Below are 19,826 nucleotides of genomic sequence, written 5' to 3'. Positions count from 1 at the left end.
CTGATGAAAGGAGACGTGGTTAGCCACATGGAAAAGTAACTCCCACATGAAGCAACCCAACAGCTGAAGAAACAGCTTTGAGAACTCAGCTTTTCCTTTGTTGCTAGTGACAAAGACACACTTCTGCAAACTCACCTGTGGGATCTATTAGAAAGCATCCATTCAGACTCTTACAGTTTGGGGAAGAACTTCTGAAACCTTAAGAGATTTCTGGTTTAAAACATTATGCTTTCACCCCTTTACTCATGCCAGCTGCACTTAAAACTTGACTGCAGTAAGTATAGAAAAACAAGGACTTGAAGATGGCATTATTTTGTAAATAAAGCCACTGCAACTGCTCATAGCAAACTGCCTGACAGAACAAACAAAAAAAGGCAGTAAGGCACCAACCAGGCTAACAAAGCGAACGAACCAGTTGCCATCAGTGAGGTGTCAGAACTGATATGCCTGTGGTATCCATGGATGAGTAAAAGAGCTTAAAACCTTTTCCAGCCCTCAGCTGGTACCTCATCTTTAAAAGAATCAGCAGTGGTCATCTGCAGTGGCCGAGGAGGCAACAATACAGCCATGGAGCCCACTGCTATCAGAGGCTGGGACATACCTGTGCTGCTCCCTGCCCAGACACTGGGTTCCATCAGCTCAGCAGGACAGTACCTCTCCAGGCACCACAGCAGACAGGCACTACATAATTTCTTATTCATTGGTAAAAATCGACTTAATCAATTGTTCTCCTTCAAACTTGCATACAGAAGCAGAGAATAAAGTTAACTGAAGATGCCTGGAACAAGCTGCTGAAAGAAAGGTGGGTCACTGTCCCTTGTGTTCAGGAACCATGCTGACAAGGCACTGAGGGACATGATCAGTGGGCATGGTGGGGGTGGGTTGATGGTTGGACTAGATGATCTTAGTGGTCCTTTCCAACCCTAATGACTCTGTGATTCTATTAATTGCAAGCATTTGTTCCTCGCTAATTATTTCCTTACCTGCTCTGTCACTGCTACTCCACCTCTATTTAATGCTCCCTGAGCTTCCTTCCAGCACCTGCAATCAAGTAGGCACCAGCAGCTGCATGCTTTCACCCAAACTCCCGCCTTGCAAAACAACTCAAAACCTATCACAAGGAGCAGAAAGCTGAAAGAAATAAAAAACCACAGAGGGGAGAAATCAGTAAGATAGAAAAACATGGGAAAATGAAGGGGGGAGAAGGAAGGAGATGAGTGGTGTGAATGTTCTATGCACGAAGCTTCTAGAAGTTACTTAGTGTCAGTGTATCTCTGGGGACAGAAGAGCAAGAACAACAGTGAAGTTTTCTAGGTTAATAGTTTCCTTAATATTCCCAGGGGGTTCTTCCTTACTCTAAACATAGCACAGAGGAAAAAACAAGACTTGAGCAGATCATCATTAGGAGCAGGATCAAGAAGGAGGCTTTCAGCTGCCCCCAAACCACTTTCACCCTCGCAACTGGAAAACATCACGAGTGCTTATGCAGTATTAAAGCTGATGCTCACATTTAAATCTGGAGTGTGCTATCCCAACAATGCAAGCATAAGTCAGAAGAGGAGCTTTCACTTTTAAAAACAAATATTGTCTGTGTTATGGCTTTTTGAGTTATATCTTCAGTCATTTGAGCTACTTTTTCAGTGCCTACTCCAGCTAGCAGAAGCATCAAGCATCGCTCACTTGCTTTCAGTGCAAGAGTGCACCCATTAACTTGTCATAAGCCCTTTAGAGTACTTAAGAGAATGAGCAGAAAGCCAGCTCCCGAAGGCCTGAACACTGAGTTCATGCGTGCATTTGTACTGGGTATCTATCCTCCCTCACCACATGAAAGCCTCTTTGAGCTTGCAAGGTCTCTTGAGGTAAAATCCAGAACACGTGTCAAGAGGAGATCATCAGGTGCATTTCATTATCTGCACATTGTACTTCTTTCCATCAAGAGAGGAAATGACAGCTCTGCAGAACAGGAAAAAACCTGAGCCATGCACAGGAAACTGAATCTCATGTTTTGACTGCTAAGGTAAGGAAATATAAATAGTGGAAAATTCCCTCACACAGGCCTCAGCACCAGTGGATCATCTGACAAACCTTCCTCTCCAGTTTTAATACAGTTGGGCCACCTGTTACAGTGGTCAGACCACGGAAGAAAACAAGGAATAATTTTCAACAGAGGCTGCCTTATCGTGGACACGATTCGGCATAACTGGGGGAGTTACTTTTCTTTAAAGTAACATCTCAGCATCAAATTGCAATCATAAGACAACAAATATGAGTGTGGAGTATAAGAAGATTACAGTTATCTACACTGTCACATATGGGTCATCAGTGAAAGCCAAGCAAGGAGCTGAAGAGAGGTTCCCACTGAAGGCTGCATGATGAGCTCCTTTAGCCTAAATTCAGCTGAAGCTGTGTCTAGGTGCAATTTAAGAAGCATTACCTGTAGCAATTAAACTTCAGTTTAAAAATTTAATCAGTTAAACTTCAATTATTAATCATTTTCTTCAAAAGTTTCTGTGTTTTGAAACCAAAAGCAAATCCCACATAGCTTTAACACAAAAAGCACCACAAGTCTATTCAGCCAATTATAGAGCAGCAGTGTTTTCACAAGGCTTTGTCTCCATCCCTAGCATACACTACAGCCACTAATATTGATGCAGCACTCAGCGTTGTTTAAACAAGTTTCAGATTTACTCCAGAAACCCAATTTGTAAGCAATACAATTTCCAGGCACTTTCCTAACACCTAAAATTCTTGCTTACCAGCTATTCTAGCTGCAATTTAATTAACTGGAGATGAAAAAACAAAAAGAATCTTCATATTCTAAACATGAAGTTTTCAAGGAGAAAAGCAATCTCGCTGGCTCTGCTCAGCCAGCAGGTATCATTAACCATGCCAACAACAAAATCCAAGGCTGTTTTGTGTTTATGTCTGATGAGCTAGATAAAACAACGTTTTCAAGGATGCTTAATAAAGTAGTTGAAAGGTTACCCAGTCTCATCATTTGCACATGAAAGGTGGAGCAAAGAAGCTACAGTAATTTGTTGCCAGACTTTGTTAGAACAAACAACTGCATTTTAACTTATCTTCAGATATCAAAGAACTTGAGTGGGACAAAGATCACTTGGCTTGACAAGCATTCAAAGACCCCTCCAGCTTAAACAGAGAGATGTTTCTAAAGAAAATCATGAAAGGATTTAATTTAAACCTAGCAGCAATTCCCATTATATTAGCATGGTCTGCCACCATCCCCTAATCTTATCAAAAGCTCAGGCAAGATGCTTTTCCTCCTTTTTCAATACAACAGTGCTGTCCATTCCCAAAGGCTGAAAGCAGACTAGTGCTTCCACCTATGAAGTTGATGTTTCACAGCAACATCCACTGGATCACACCAGTGTCAAGGCAGAAGAGCCCCGGTAGCAACCCTAAGATGGTGTGGATAGCAGAAAGGCTGCATCTCCTGCTGAACCAACTGTACCCCGTGCCAGAACAGTTGCTTTTCCTCTCTCATCTTCTACAAGAGCATATAAGCCTCAAGTCATCATCTCTGCAACCCAAACTTTAATTTTAACGCCTCTGATTCGTAGAAAGGTATTTTGAAAATCTGCACAGCTCAACCAAGACCAGAAACAGTTCATAGCCTCAACACGCACTGCTACCTGCTGTATTTAATATACCAGATGCCTTTAATGAGAGCTGTAAAATCGTATCGCCCTTTTTCCAAAGCACATTTTGAGATGATAAAGTCAGCGCCTGCATTGTAAAATAAACAGGAAGGTTACTGAAGAAACAAAATCTGCTTGAGACTTCAACTCTTAAACGTTTCCTCTAGAAGTCTCAGCAGAGCATTGAAGATTTTAGATAGCTGAAAATAGGTTCTAGTTGCTGCCTCGAAGCCAGTTCTCACGTTTAACACACACGGTTAGACAGCCGATCACCATTCCTGAGGATTATCTGCTTAGAGTATGAAAGACAATAAAACAACACACCATCAGTTTTTCAGTCAGACCTGGGCATGATTCCCATTAGCACATTTTTTATTTTAAAACTGTGATTGCTATGATTTTATGAAAGAAGAAAGCTAAACACAGATGTCGGTTCTTTAAACAAAGCAGAACTTCACCAGGTAAATAAACTGTAGAGTTATGAACTACATCTGCACATCAAGAAAAGACTTTGCACTGCACAGCACTGCAGTTCAGCCACATTGGTAACTGCATGCTGCTCAGGAAAAAACAGCATCTTACAAATTGGTTAAAACAATCAATGCTCAACACCAGGTCCAAAGGCCTGCCTGGTAAACGCACATTTCTCACTGCTGATTTTGGATTAAGTTTTAAGTGAAAACTGATGGTAGATTGCAGCTCTGGACACACTTAGAGAAAAATCAAGTTGTGGTGTTCAATGTACTGGTTTACTGTTACCATAACAGACTATTAAAATACAAGTACAGAAGAACAGGCACTGAACAATGAGTTTCTGAAGATGATACTTAATAGCTTTCTGCGCGCTATCAGGTTTGATGTCTGCAAAATACAAAACAAAGGTACTACAAGACATCAGCCTTCTCTTGCTTCAGGCCACCTCAATTAAAAGCTGCAGTTTGTTTGTGGCATTAACTATTATGTTATGCCCTGTTCTGGTTAGCTTTATAGAGCGTCTTAGGGTTAGTTGCTCTGTTAGAAAGTTCTTCAGCTTCTTAAGGTTTTTTTCTGTTTCTTTTATGAGCCTGTAGGGAGTCCAATATTTGGTATAACATACAGACATGCCGATCCAGCATCTGACAGGTCAGAACTTCAGCTGCCTTCCATCTATAGGAAACCATTCAAACTTCTAGAAAGTTTCAAAATTAACTCAATTAATGGAAAGACTGTAAATTTGATCTGTAGCACACCACAGGCTTAATAAAGGTCCCCAACATTCATTAGTTTGCTGTTATTTTTACAGAAGTTGCTTAAGAGCTGTAGCAGCACACTTGCTGATTCATACAAACAGCAGCCGTACTCATACAACAGCCACATTTTCGGTTCCTGCTGACACTCCACACATCTCCTCAAGACTGCCTCAACATTTAAACAAGCTTGGTTTTTGTTTTTTTTCCTCTCCAAACCCCAACTCCTTCAGGTATTCTTTGAGAACTGCTCTGCCAAGAGAGATGCTTCTATGCCTGTACTACCACCTCAGAACAACAGCGATGCTTACAGAAACTCAAGCAAAGAAAGCAGAGGTCTAAAACCTCAAGCCATCATCAGAATGCACCTCTATCAGTGATGGGGACAAACCAAAACAGTCTCAATAAACAGTAGTTAATGTGACCTCAGTCTGGGATCAAGCTGAGGACAAGCTGCTTACAGCCCTCTCACCTGCTTTGCTACTTCAGTTGCAGTAGTTCTTATGTTACTGCCCATGCAGTCCTATAGACTAGTAGGAAGTGAAAGTCTGGTCATCATCAGTTTCCTTCACTTCCCCCAGAAGCCAGCCTGGAATTACAACAGCATGCCCAACCAGAATTAGAATCAAATATCACTCCATTCACTAAACCTGTTGTTCATTAGCACCACAGACTGGGACCTACCTCTACTGCTTGGGGAAAAAATAATGCTGCAGAGTATGCACAGGGCAATCAGCATCTTCATCCTGCAATACTTCTCAGCAATTTCTATCCTTATTAGGTTAAACACACCATATCTGACATATCCAAACAAACAAGGGTAAATCCTGGATTCTCATATTTCACAGACCTTCACTAATATCCTTGTGTCCCACTCAAGGAGCTGTCTCAAAGCAGGTTTATGAGAGACACTATATTTCTTATTTTTCCATTCTACTTAAAGGCCTCCAAACCAACCTAGTTTGCACACACGCTAACTCTGGGAGACAGGCATTACAAACAAGAACTGACAGTATTGTCATTCCATTTAATCAAACAAGGAGAAAAGCAATGCATTCACAGTACGTAATACCAATCCCTTTCAGTTTTTCAGTCGTTTCTGTTTGAACTTGCAGCTTCAACATGTTTTCAGCATTCAGAAGACTGCACCTCTCCAGAGCTGTAGTTTAAGCCAGACACAGACCAAATGAGGTCTTGAAAAAGTGATGAACAACCATATCTTCAGATAAGCTCTTCATTCACACAGGTTTTGGCTCAAGTACGAAAGTTCAGTTATTGTGGATTAAGTCAAACACATCCATCGTTCCTTGCATTGCTCTAGAGCCTTTGGTATATCCATTCTTTCCTCCAACAGCAGGCATCTTCCATGGAGTTCTGGATATGTCTGATATCAATCACAGCCAAGTAGATAAATTCCTGGGCTGGAAGCATCAGCTGATGATATAAATTGCTATTGTGCTAATGAAGTCAAGAGCCAGATCAGTTTACAGCAGCTGAGGACACAACCCATACTGTAGCCTGGGAAAGCAAGTCAAAGAAAAACTGGCTTTTCTTTTTATAGTCTGGTTGTCTAACTGGGATTTTTATCTGCACTGCAATTTGGAAGGAAGAGCAACACATTTTCAGCAGATGGATCACTCTGAGCTGAGCTCACTCAGATCTAACCAACAGATGTCCTTGTGGCTCGAAGATCCCCAAAAGCATCCAGAGTAATTGTTGCAGGCACACTGGGAATTGCAAACCAGTTCTTAGTAAAAAGGCTGGCTAACAAGCACTAACATCCTCTGCCTGGAAGAGGGAACAGCTGCTATGATCCTGAAAACTTTGGGTCTCTGGAGACACAGAGGACACAGAATAAAACAGCTATCTCACACCTAGGCATCGATCTGACATGTGAGAATCAATCCATGTGGCTAGCCTCTGGGGACAAGCTGGGAAAGTGTTTTTGAATTAAAGGACTGCAAGACAAAGCTCAGATTCAGAAGAAAATATAAACAAGGCAAACAAAAAGAGCTAGCAAATCGTCGCTTGATTTTTATGCGAAGAGTAAGCCATCTGCTTTGTCACTCTGCTAACAAACAGTTAAAACTCATTTAACATGACTTAATTTACTTGACAAGAAAAGGGATAACCCAGCTATAATCTGTGAAAATAGAATGATTAATCAAGCAGTTGATAAACAGTCCACTCTACTACAAAAAGACCTGATGCTCAACTCATTCCATACCTACATGCTTCTGCTCACCAAATCCCCCTACTCCATAACACTGCAGGAACAGCCTTTGGCAGCCAGCTCCTGGGATTTCTCCCACCAACGGATAGCAATCTGTGACCCAGCAGGCTTAAGAGTCTGTGCTCTGTGGACTCCTTCAAAGTCACAGAAGAGAACCGGCTTCATATTTTACTGGCATCCTTGTCAACTTAATTTCCCACCTCCGCAGCCAGAGTTTAGGGTGTGAGCCCAAGCACTGCAGACACACCACATTCCCCTGGATGGCACAATGGTTTCCTGCTGCCTGGGAAAGGTGCCTAGCACTTGTTCCTCAGCACAGCTCTCCAGCAGAAGGGACAGCAATGCTTCAGGGAAAGCAGGAGGCGGGAGGTCTGATGGAGAAAAGGAGGAAGAGAAACAAGATTTCAGGAATCCCTGTTATTTCTGAAGGGAACAATTTCTCAAGGTTGTTTCCCATAAAAGGAAAAGTGGATGCTTCCAAACCACCTTGGATAAGTATGCGTCTCAAGTGTTAACCACAGGAGTCCCATATTAAAAGGTGCCATTAATCAAAGGGACAGACCAGAATTCATTTTGGCTTTAGAGGGAGCGCAGGAGAATGCTCATTGGGAAAGCTTTCAGGCATTGCTGCATGCAGAGAGGCACTGATTTGTCTTCCCTCTTATATAAGCCTCCTTTTTGAGTCCGTGTAATTCTTTCCACTGAATAATAAGTTTTAAAAAAGTTTTAAAAAAACCCGAAATGCTGCATTTTTCCACTCTGGTTAGAAGTTAAAAAGCTTTACCAATAGCATATTATCTCCTACTGAATAACAGGAGAGAGCACCTTCCCCACACCCAGCTAAGTTTTCCTTCATTTGCCTCCTTGTGTGATCAGCAGTCCTGTTTCAACTCCTCTCTCAGCACAGCTAGGGATACTCAGCTTCCAGCTGTCTGCACAGAGCGAGAACAGCCGCATTTTGAATGGGATTGATCCAGAGACACATGAATAAACTTGAACTGAAGCAGGCATGACAAAGTCATGCAAGCAGTTTTTTATGACCTGACCCACCATGAACATTCAAGCCCTAACAGGCATTGCAGGAAGGAGATATAAGAGGGTTTGTCATCTAACTTGGCATTTCCTGTATGAGAAAGGAGAGACAGCAACTCAAGTCCTCTTGCATAGACATTCCCACTCATACAACAGACATATAAACAAACAAAACTTGTCTAGGTTTAGATCTAAAAAGGAGGTGGATAACACGCTCTGAATGGGGAGGGACACAGAGATCTCTGTATCTGACGACACCAAATTAAACCACACACTAAATCAGCTCCTATCAGTGAGCAGGCTGGAGCCTCTTGCCAAATCCTAGTCAGTACAAAACCCAAGCAGCGGAGAGTCCAGCCCCAAGAAAAGTGTTCCAAGTCACAGACGAAGTCCCATTTCTGCCTCTGCTAATGACATGAGTTTAATTCCTGACCCTGTGCTAGAAATCAGTGTGCCTGAAAACACTGTGGAGGCAGTGTGAACATGGCATCAGGTTCCTGTGGGATTTAATGAGTTCTGTAGGAAGACGCCTTGTCTGAAGCAACTGTCAAACACAGCCTTTGGGGGGAATGTAGGGAATAGGTTCAGTTATGTCCAATAAAAGCTTTACAAGAATAACACAGAGCCACTAAAACCTGAAGTCATTTTGACATTCAAGCAATTCCGCCCAACACTTGCTTGATTTAAAAATAAGGAAGAAAAAAAAAAACAACCACAACAGTAATTTACACAAGAACAGAGGGGAGATCAGCTGTTTGCCTGCAGATCAGTGTCAAACAAGACTTCATTTGCAACATAACCTTTCCCCCCCCCTTAAATACCTAAATATCTTAGAATTTATACACTACCCAGGCTTAAATACTCGAGTATGATGTTACTATCACAATGGATCATAGAATGGTCTGGGTTGAAAAGGACCAGAATGATCATCTAGTTTCAAACCCCCTGCCATGGGCAGGGTCAGTAACCATTAGACCAGGATTTCTAAATGAGTTGCAGTAGTACAACACTACAATTCCCTGTCCACAATTAGACAGGGCAAAACTGTTGGCATGTTCCAGTGATAACAGAGCCTGGGCAGCACAAGGCACGTCCCCCTTGGAAAAGAAGGGCCTTGGAGTGACACTCAGATGCCATACCACTACTCTCCCTGACGCCCAACTACATCTGCACATCAGAACCAAGAACCTGAAAGAATGGCTTGTGACCCCAAGAGGAGATCCTAAGCTCCTCTTACATCACCCGAACCTTTAAATGAGGGCCATCTTGCCCCAGCATTGAAATGAGAATCACATCTTACCTTGTCTTTGTATAAAAACCCTGAGCAGCGGATGAGCGCTTGAAACAGCCTTGAAAAAGTTGTCATCATTATTAATAGGGAGAAGGTCTCCATGCACATCAGCATATCCAATCATCACTTCCAGGTTGGCTATGTGATGAATATGAAGAATTAGTTTATAGAAGTCTTCAAACTTTCCTGGCTTGTAGCGGTCCAGAGAGAACCTTCTGAACTCTGCCCCAAACTGCAAGAGAAAACAAAGAATATCTGCTTTCAACATCACCAAAGCACAATGTTTTAGCTTGGCACTTAAACACGGTGTCTTATCACCTCTCCTATGTATCAGTGCTTTCAGGTCTACAAACACACTATTAATCCCTCCTATTAGAATATAACCACAGCTACCAAACACCACCCTGCTTGACAATAGGTATGCCTTCACATGCCACCTTAATACCTGAAAATACAAAGCAGGTTTTCGTTACAATGGTAGGATTCCATTCTGAAGTGCCATCATTGTTGTCATGATCTCAGACATCCACGGAACCAGGCTTCTCTGAAGCAGAAGTGCTCACTCTACTGCTTTCAAATGAAGTTCCTCAACTACTCAAACAACCTTAATAAAAATTCTTCACATGCTTTCCGTCGATACCACTGGGATCCCAACCACAACACTTCTTAGTGCAGTATGCAAGCACACAGCCTGCTATTAGGAAATGACACTGACTCCACATGCTCCCAAAACTTCCTGGCATCCATATAGAATTAGCAAAGCCCTTCAAGTGAGTTTCTACAGGTTTAATTTTTCTGTCACTCCATCAGTTTCTAGTTTTGACGCTTTACAAGTGACTTAAAAATAAATAAATAAACAAAAATCCAGGAGAGATTGTTTGGCACAAAACAGTTTATTGTGTTTTAAATACATGAAGTTATTTTAAGTCAAAAAGTGATTGTGGAAATGACTTTATTAAATAGCCTTACTTCTGATATAAGAAAGCAAGTATGCTATTAAGAACAGGAGGAAACTATCAGATCCTCCAGTCTTGGAAATGAATGGCGTGAAAAATCAGGCATCTAGCTAAACCGATAAGTCAACTGTCTGGTATGTTTCTTTCCCTAACTTAGATTGTTTAGTACTACTGTTTATCAACTGAACCTCTTCATCACACTCATTCCTGAAAACACGGAAGTATCAATCCAGGACTAAGGCTGTAACTGGGATCTCATGGAAGTTCTCATTTGTGAAGGCAGTCAATGCCAGGCAAGAGACCACAGACAAAAGGAGAAAAAAAAAAAAAAAAAAAAAAATCAAAGAAAATGGAGAGCTTTTTGTAAGTTCTTTCTCAAAGCAGAGGCTCTCAGTCGTTAAATCAACTTATACATGCAAGCTACTCTTTTGCTGAGGCTAACAAAAGCGTGAATCATCACCAGAACCATATTTATTCGAGGGGGGGGCAGGGGGGGAGAATACAAAACAGCCCCACTAGCTTTTGGGTGCAAGCATGTTCTCAAATTACTTCCGCAGTTATGAAAATCCCACTCTTCAGCATCAAAGCCTAGTTGTGATCATCTGAAAACTCGTTTAGTCAAATTAAGCTGCTTGTTTGTATTATTAACTGCTAGTTCCAGTTTGGATTTCAATTCAGAGTGTCCATCATAATGCACAAAAGCCAAACAAACCACAGCTGGTTCCAATGGAAGAAAAACAGTCTCTCTTTGCCCTCCACCCACCCCTGCTCCTCTATGGAGAAATATCCAAGTGACAGCTTACTCTTTCAGTTTAAAGTATGTCAATAGGAAAGTCAACATCTTCATTCGAACCATATCTAAAAGTTTTCCTTTATGTACAAAAGAAAAGAAGTCACATTTACCTGACAAGTTCAGCACTTAGAGTAAGCTCAAGAGGCAGCAATGAGATCTCTTATAGGTCCTGTTTAGAACTGTGCTTCTCAGCACACCTGAACACAGGACTCCTTTAGCCAAAGCAACATCCCTTGGGTACCAGTCCCAGCAAATACCCGGTTACTGAGCAGGCCCACTTACTTAGCCCCACAAGCAGACATGGTGCTCACTTACCCCAGCCTACAAACACCCTGATGCCTGTCCTGGTGAATCTGTGGGTCCTGATGTTCCCAGCACTAGGACAGTGTGTTCAGGGGAAAAGTGACAAGGGAAAGGAGAAAAGAAGCAAGGACAGCAATAACAACCCCAGGCTGAGCTTAGGCTGCTACAGGAGTGGTGGCCATCAGTGAGGAGACCAGGCTTCCCAGCCTAGGCCCTGCAGGAGACATGTTCTGAGGCACATCAGGTACCCGTGGAAAGCAACATGGGGTATCAGCACACCATGGGGATCCTACTGCAGACCTGGAACACTGAGGGCCGATACTAACAATGCATAGACGAATCAACTCGTTCAGCCTTGGGAGAGCCAAGAGTCAACTTCCCTCACGAAGGATAATGACAGCAATAAACCAGTGTATGAGATTTCACATGTCTCTGCATGAAGCAGCCCTTCAAGGCAAGGGAGCTGGAAGGCGACTCTGCAGAGGGGAAGGAAGTCCCTTCAAAAGGGATTTAAGCGGAAACGCAGATGATGTTTTGTTGTTTAAAGACTAGCACTGCAGTAGTCGTAGCTTAGCTGATTAATATACCCTGGGCACATGCACAGGCAGCAACCATTGTCAGCAGGCCCTTTCAGAAGAGGGAAAAAATGCTTCAGCAGTGACCGCTCATTCATCATCCCTAATGAGGCTGATAGAGAGTATCACAGTAATAATAGGTTTTGCAGTACCACACAGCTTGGAGACCGGGTGCTCTGCATTGTATTCAGCCAGGATTTCAAGATAACACCCACAGCGTATCTTCCAGAAACTTCAAATTCTGAGGGCTTTTCAAAGACTGTCACGATGGGTATCTGCTTTTCTAAGCAACAAAGTTCATCTTTAGTCTGTCAGTCCAATGAAAGAGACACAAGGACTCGTGTTTGCTAGCAGTCTCTGCCAGAACAATACTGTATTACGCTGTTTGACAAACTAACAGTTTTAACAAGCAGATTAGTTTTCTATAATGAAGTAAATGATTCTGACCTTTTTATCTAATGCAAATACAGCGTCTACCATTGCAAAAGTCAGAGGGCAGGGGAGCCCAAGGGAACTTAAATGAATTTAGTCTAACAGAGCTAATTATGTTGGGGGGGGGGGGAAGGGAGAAGGAAAAAAAACTAGAAAGAATTGTAAATTTAGCTTCGCAAAGAATACGCTCTGGCCCAAGTTCCTCCCAAGTATCTGCCAGCCACTGTACTTGCTATCTGCAACTAGATGACCAAAAGGATCCAAAATAAATGCCATGCAGTACGCAGGAGCCCTGAGCAAAAACAGAGGCCAAGAAAAATAATTACAAGAATAGGGAAAAAAAGTGTTCCGATGGAAGTTACGGTAAAGAAGAAAGTCACAGCCAGCTGACCAAAATTTACACAGGCTCAACAACAGCAATCAAGTTCTTCTTTAAAAACTGCTCTTAAAAAGGGTGGGGTGCAGCAGTGAGGGCAGAAAGCAGCAGGATTTTGAGGCCTGCTTCCTCAGAGGGCTGCGATTTTGTGAAATAAAACAGAGGAGTTTTCTGCAAGCCTCATTTTTTTTAGAATAGGTAAGTTTCAAAAATGTTACGGGGTTATAAGAGAAAGTGCTGTGCTTATGAGGTCCCATCCCTCTGGCTTATTGCTAGCTTTGAGTTTAAGCTATTGTAATAAGAGAACATCAGAGAGCGACATTTAGCAATAAACATGAATTACACTAACCACCTACTTCTCCCATGAAGTATCAGGGACAGAAAGAAAAACAAACACTCCCACCTATGCATACACTGTAATTTCTGCTTACCCATGAGATTTTCAAAATGAAGACAACCTGACCAGGGCCGCTTTATCAGTGAGAAGGAGGGAAGACATAAGGTAAATGGTTTTGTACCGGGTGGCTTCAACTGGGCCTTGAGCTCAGCTGTCATCCTTCTGTCTTCCCATTTCTCCCACAGCCATGTCTTCCTCGACTCACTCAACGCTCTTTCACACTGCTCTCCATCTCACCACAGCCATCTCTAGCAGCAAGATGCCACCAACCAAGCAGATGCTCTCTGCAACAAATTCTCATCTTGCCTTCTGCCATCTGCCTCAAAGCAGCTCTGCTCCATCCCAGTCATCAAGCAAGTGGGAAACTGGGCATTTTGAATACCGCTCAGTCCCCGGCTCACCGTTTGCCATTTCTCCACAGAGGAGGCCAGGAGAACAAAACTGCCTCTCTGTATTTGATCCCCACATGAACTCCATACATTTTTTACTACTTTAGCCTCAAAGTTGGGTTTTTTTTTTCCTGGTTGGCATTATGCTGTTACCCTTCTCCCCCTTATAGCCTCCCCTGTCACTCCCCAATAAATCACAGCTCTACGACCTTCAGTTCTTATCCTCCCCCATCCTCAATGATTTCCCTTCACTTCCATAGTACTTCAACACAACAATTTCTGCCTCTCTGCCTCTCATTTGCAAGGCAGTCTTCACCCCTCCAACCTTCACCCATCCCTGATGATCTTTTTCTCCCCACAGCTTGGCAGCCAAGTTCACCTCCTGCCTAACCATGTCTCTGAGACCAACTCCTCTCCACGAGACGTGCCACCCTAGTCATCTCTTACAGATCTCCTCTTCAGAGAACCTCAACCATCAGCACAAGGGTAAATTGAGCCACACTGTGCTCACTCTTTTCCATTCCTCACCTAAATTCTTCATCACTGAACACAAGAACCTTACATAGCTTCCCCCAGCACCTGTAACTTCTGTACCACCCTTCATGGAGGAACCACAGATCTATGCTAGCTACCTTCAGATCTTTCCTGACCAGTATCTAAAACCCACAAACACCACTCACACATCTGCACAGTTAGACTCTTGCTTGACTACTGGTCCGTGTTTTTCAGTGGCTTTTTTAAGTACCATTTTCCACATCACCATACAACAAAAGATATTTTTTTTCCCAGCCTGTTCCTTTGAAGTAACCCTCTTTATCACCCGTCCCCCCCTGCTCCAGCGGCTTTCTCAATTAGGGTCACCAGCACAACCACCCTCTCTGCTTCAGCTCATGATAAATATCTTCAAATCCACAGAGCTGTCCCTACTTCATGCAGCGGCTGTTCACAACAAACACTTTAAAAGAAAGAAAGATTTGCCTTACGTGGCTGTTCTCCCCCTCCAGAAAGGAATTGCTTCCAGTCTCCTAGTTCCAGGGATGAACCAAATCTTGCTTGCAAAGGATGCGGAGCAAACTGGTCCTGTGTTTTCAAGAGCACTGCACAACACACACCACGCACCGCCAAGCCTTAGCACTAATACAGCATGGGAATCACACATCCATGGCATGCCACCATCAGCACAAGGAGAAAAGGAGCAGCTGGCCCCTTGCCATCCACAGGACAAAGCAGCACTGAGTCAGGAGACCTGGTATTACACACTGCCAGCAGCACACAAGCCTGCGGGCAGACAGGCAGCCCATGCACCAGTGCAGGTCTCCAGCCAGAGCAAACTACTTTCCCACCATTTTCTAAGTGACATAACCAGTAAGGGCTCTGGCTGGCAGCAAACGCATTTAAGACCCTTTTAGTTTTTGCCAGAGCTCTCCACAGCCACCAGCAGCAGCAGAGAAGCAACTTGACACACAGGCACACCTTACCAGACCTGACAGGGAAGCAGGAGGATGGCCCCAGGCTGGGTGGCCCGGGGCTGGTACACCACACCCTGCCCCAGACATCCCTGCCTCAATTAACTGCAGGAATTTCCAATGGGAACGGCACTAACTGCTGCTGGGAGACCTTGCCTTCAATTCCAGGGAGGGAATGTCTCAGAAGGTACATTTCATCCTTAACTTCTGGCTGCATTGTAAATGTAATTAGGGGCAAGCAATCAATCTTTAGTAGAGTGTTTCTCAGTTACTAAAAGCACAGTTTAAGCGCAGACAAAGGCATGATAAGGCACTACTGAGGAAAGCACTATTAATTGCAGCCCTGAAAAACTCCTTAGAGGTGGCTGGTCCTGCAGGCTGCCAGACAGAGCCTCCACAAGGTATTCTAGCCTCCAACAGGAGACATTCCTTTCTGACTCCGGCTGTAAACAGCTCTTCAACATTAAAGAGCACCCCAGCAAATTAAAGGTCCGTTGTTCTGTGGCCTTTAGGACAGTTTCAGTGTGGCGAGACTGAAATCTAGAAGGCGACTCCATAAGACAGACTTGTTGGATGGAATTTCAAGCAGATCAGGAATTCCTAAGGCCCTAGGATAAAAGTGACCACAAAAGCAAGGGTGAGAACCTGGAGGTGGATGAAGCACAGGAGAGTATGGGAAATGCCAAAACACAAGGTAGCAGAACAGTTCTCTTCAACGTTTTCAAGCTCAAAACCAGCAATTCAAACATCTGGTCATGGGACTTTTTGCTGCACTTATTTTCGTTGTGTTCTAGGTACGATAAATACGATCCTAACTTGGAAGAACCTAAAGTACTACTTAAAAACACGAAGCTTTTTAAACCTACAGGGTTTTCTGCTTTTTCATCATTTTTGAAGCATCCCTCGAACTCCAACAGGCCTGTACAACTCTCAGAGTTAGAGTGAGATCATTAAAAGTACACAAGGCTGGGAAACATGATCTGTAGACCTCTCTCACTTAGCTAACTTGAGAGAGAAGCAGCAGAACTTCACAATCTCTTTGCAGAGGAATGGCGTTAAGTTCGATACAGATTGCGAAGGTATCTGAACTCTACCAGCAACTGTTGGTGGAAAAAGAAAGGATGCTGAAGGTTAAACCAGGTGTTTTTATGTAACAGGTACACATAGGTTTCGCACAAGAGGAGATGACACATAGGCAGGACGAGGCACCCCAGAGGCGTTAGGCTGCTACACCCAACCAGCAGCTGGGAGAAGAGCCGCTGAAGCACTATCTAGCTCATGCACATGGCCAACTTGAAGACACCATTCAAAGCTCAGAGCACAGCTGACCACAAGCATGCCCTGTTCTCAAAGCCCACATCAACGTCACACTCATACTGTGGATGCAACAGAATATAGCTGAAAGTTTATTAAAAATCCAGTGGGGACATTCAGCTGAACACCAACACCCACTGGAACAAAGCAGAAATTAGGTGGGAGAAGAGAGTAAAGGGAATACAGTTATGGTTAACTGGCATGTTTATCTTAACGGGCTTGTTTACAGTAGAAGGATGTTAGTCACGTTGTTAATTTGTCTATCAGTTTGTTGTACAAGAAAACATGACGCTATTAACATGGCAGCAGTGTCAAGGTCTACCACCAAGCATCCAAAACAGCACCTGAGTCAGCCAGCTGTACTTCCGTAGTCCTCAACTACCGCTCAGAGTTTTCACTCTTCAACAGCAGCTAAACAAGGTGGCTTTTGTAAAGGATTATGTTTTTCAGGCATCTAAGAGTGAGTTTTAAAACCTGAAAAAGAATTCTTATCGGTATATACAGCTTACAGAAAATAAAGTAGTTTTTCAATCGGAGGAGGGTGAAAGAAGATGGACTACACGGAGCTGTAATTAAAGAGGAAGTCTCAGCATTAATGCAGGAATTCCTATTTTATAAGTTCTGGTTCTTCTGTAGGCTTACGTTCACAAAGAGAGGGGCCTTCAACCTCTCAGTAAAGCTAGAGAGAAACGAAGAATAGAAGAATAGGTTTGTGATCTAGTGCCAACAGGAAGGATTCTTAATAAAACAAGAATCCCCACGCGTTGTTTGCTCTGGAAATCTTGGTAAATGGGAGAGAAAGAGTCATCTGGAAACCTTTTTTTAGAGATTAGAGGTAATTTCTTCAAAGGGAGCAGCCACACCACTTGTCACCAGACTGGGCAAGTACGAGACACAGGAGAATACACAGCTCTTTCAGGCCTGCAAGATAAAGTGGCTTCAGATCCTGTCTAAAAGGGCTGAAACATTTATTTTGAGCGACAGGGACAACACCTAGATAACAACTGAGCTTCTAATTTACACTGTTGAGAAACACTCGAGAAGAGAAAAGGGAGAAGATATAATTATAATTCAATTATTATTTTCCTTTGACATGTGCCAATTTCTAAGCAGGTTTCTCCTTCTTCCTCTCCCACCCAGCAGTAAGCTTGCAAGTGCTTTGATTATAAGGCCGGCTTCAGGGGTGGAGATGGGGGCAGGACAGGCCTGAAGGAAGACGGCTCCCTAAAGCACAAGACTCTGCAATTGCAATTACAGTTACTGCCATGTTTGAGAGCAGACACATGCACAGGGCTCATATTCCCTCCTCCCCTTTGGGACCTACTGCAATTCAGTGACCAGGAGACTTCTAAAGCACCTTCCATCTGCCCAGAGAAAAAAGCTGGTCTGATGCACAGCAGGACATGTAATGTTGTGCCACAAAGCTATGGTGAGAGACCAGTAGGCAGAGAGTATATCGCTCCCAATGCTCCTGCTGCAAAAACTGCACGGCATCAGAACACAGTGCCAAGGATCTGATAAACTCTCCCATTCCAACAACTACGGGCACAAACTGACTTCCAAAGTCTCTCTTACGGAGAGCAGAAATAACATTCAGGTATAGCCAATCCTCAACTAATCCAGAAAGCGTTCTGTTCGCTTTCACAGGAGCCATTTCCACATGGCGGCCTAACGCATTACACACTTAGCTGGGTGTAGGCAGGAAATCACCTGGCTATCACACCATAGGCTAAATAAATAAATAAATACAACTTAAAAGTCAAGTTTGCAGCCTGTATGACTCTTCCAGGTCTGACTCAACCCACAAGGAAAGGAATGCCCCGCTCCACGTGCCGAAGTAGTGCTCCCACTGAGCCCCTCCACCACAAAGCCCACCCCAGCCCTATGAAGCCACCCAAGCCCCCCAGCTGGTGGCTGCAACACGGTGCCCAGCAGCACCCAGCCAAGGCCCAGCGCTGCTGCCCGACAGGCACCAACCAACAGTACGCAGACTCAACTTTCTGGTTTTCTGGCAGGCTGGGGCAGGCCTCGTGCTTGCAAAACAGAGGCAAGTGAGTACGTAGGAGCTCCCAACAGCAGCTTTATCCGGTCCTGCGCAGCCCCTCATGTAGCACCACCGACCAAGAGCTTTGTGCTGGCTCTGTCCCTACCAAAGGACAGTGCCGTAAGAGGGACCCCATGGGCTTTATGCACAGCAGGACACCGCTCAGTGAGCACCAAGCAGCTCCTTCTCACTGCCCACACAATATGTGCTCACAGCCCCCTAACACCCTGCACCTACACAGGGCTCGCTTACGGATCGCTGCAGCTGTAAACAGAGCTCTGAGCCTTTGTTATAGGACTCTTTTAAAGCTGTTATTAAGGGAACGAGCTCACGCTATGGATACGTTAAGTTGAAGGAAGAGTGCACACGTCCATTCTCGCCACTGGCCAGTGCTCCAGACTGGAGCTTATGTGTTTAGAGCACCACTCAGCACTCACAGAACAGGACCACAACTCGCCATGAGCGCAGGGGCCACATCCCACCCCGGGAGCAGCACAAACAGCCCTGCTGTGGAAGCAGGACGGCCATCAGTAACCCCGCATCATTTCGGTGGCGGTGAGGAGGCAAGGAGCCAGGCGCCCCTCGGGCAGCAGCCATCCCGCCGCCGGGCAGGTGACGAGGACCGGGCAGCTTTCCTGCGCTTCCACGCGCGTTTCTCCACGCGGAGGCGTACCGGCTGAAGCCTCGGCAGCCGCAGCACCCCGCGAGCGGCCGGGGACACCGAGGCGCGGCCGGCCGGCGGCGGGGCGAGACGGAACGGAATCGCGCTGGCGGCGCTCCCCGCACCGCCCCGCCGAGAGAGCGGCCGGCGGCGAAACAAAAGATCGAGCGGCGGCGACGGGCACGGGGCCCCTCGCGCCCGCCCGCACCGCCGGGAGCGGAGACCTCTCCTGCCCGCCCTCGCTACCCTGGGCCGTACGGCCGGCGGCGAGGCCGCGCTCACCTTACTCTTCACTTCCACTGCGCTGCATTCCAGATACCGCAGAGTCTGAGATTTGTTGAAGCTCCGGTTCATCTTCTCGGCGCCGCTGCCGCCCCCCCCCCGCTCTCCTCCTCCTCCTCCCCCCGCCGCCCCGCGCGCGGCCGGCGGCACGCGGCGCCCAACTCCGCTCAGCTCCCCGCCGCTCCGGCCACTTTGTCCCGGCGCGCCAATGAGAGCGGCCGCTCCACCGCGCTCGCGCTACAGCTGCCGACAGCCGCGCGCCCCCGCTCCGCGGCGGGGGGACGGTAGGCCACGCCCCCTAACCGCGTGACCACGCCCCCTTAACCGCGTGACCACGCCCACTCGGCCGTGTGTTCCCGCCCTGAAGCCTGAGCGTGTCAGTAGCTGCGGGGTGTGC

General features: G+C 45.1%; 1 protein-coding gene across 2 annotated transcripts in view; it reads right to left on the bottom strand.

Annotated features, from left to right (window-relative positions):
• PARD6G (par-6 family cell polarity regulator gamma) overlaps nt 1–19,544 on the bottom strand; it is a 56,778-nt gene extending 37,234 nt beyond the window's left edge. The window contains exons 1-2 of one of the 2 annotated variants that reach the window (XM_072328734.1): nt 19,430–19,544; nt 9,451–9,673 (exon numbers count right to left, since the gene is read on the bottom strand). In XM_072328734.1, coding sequence (XP_072184835.1) covers nt 9,451–9,673; nt 19,430–19,501 — 295 coding nt within the window. In that variant the 5' untranslated portion in view covers nt 19,502–19,544. The remainder of the gene's footprint in view (nt 1–9,450; nt 9,674–19,429) is intronic. The other variant, XM_072328735.1, reaches the window with a different exon arrangement.
• Between the last annotated feature and the right edge of the window lie 282 nt (nt 19,545–19,826).

Source organism: Excalfactoria chinensis, chromosome 2 (assembly GCF_039878825.1).
Source record: "Excalfactoria chinensis isolate bCotChi1 chromosome 2, bCotChi1.hap2, whole genome shotgun sequence".
NCBI classification, from domain to species: domain Eukaryota; kingdom Metazoa; phylum Chordata; class Aves; order Galliformes; family Phasianidae; genus Excalfactoria; species Excalfactoria chinensis.
Note: the sequence above shows the minus strand (reverse complement) of the source record. Positions and strands in the feature narration are given on the sequence as shown.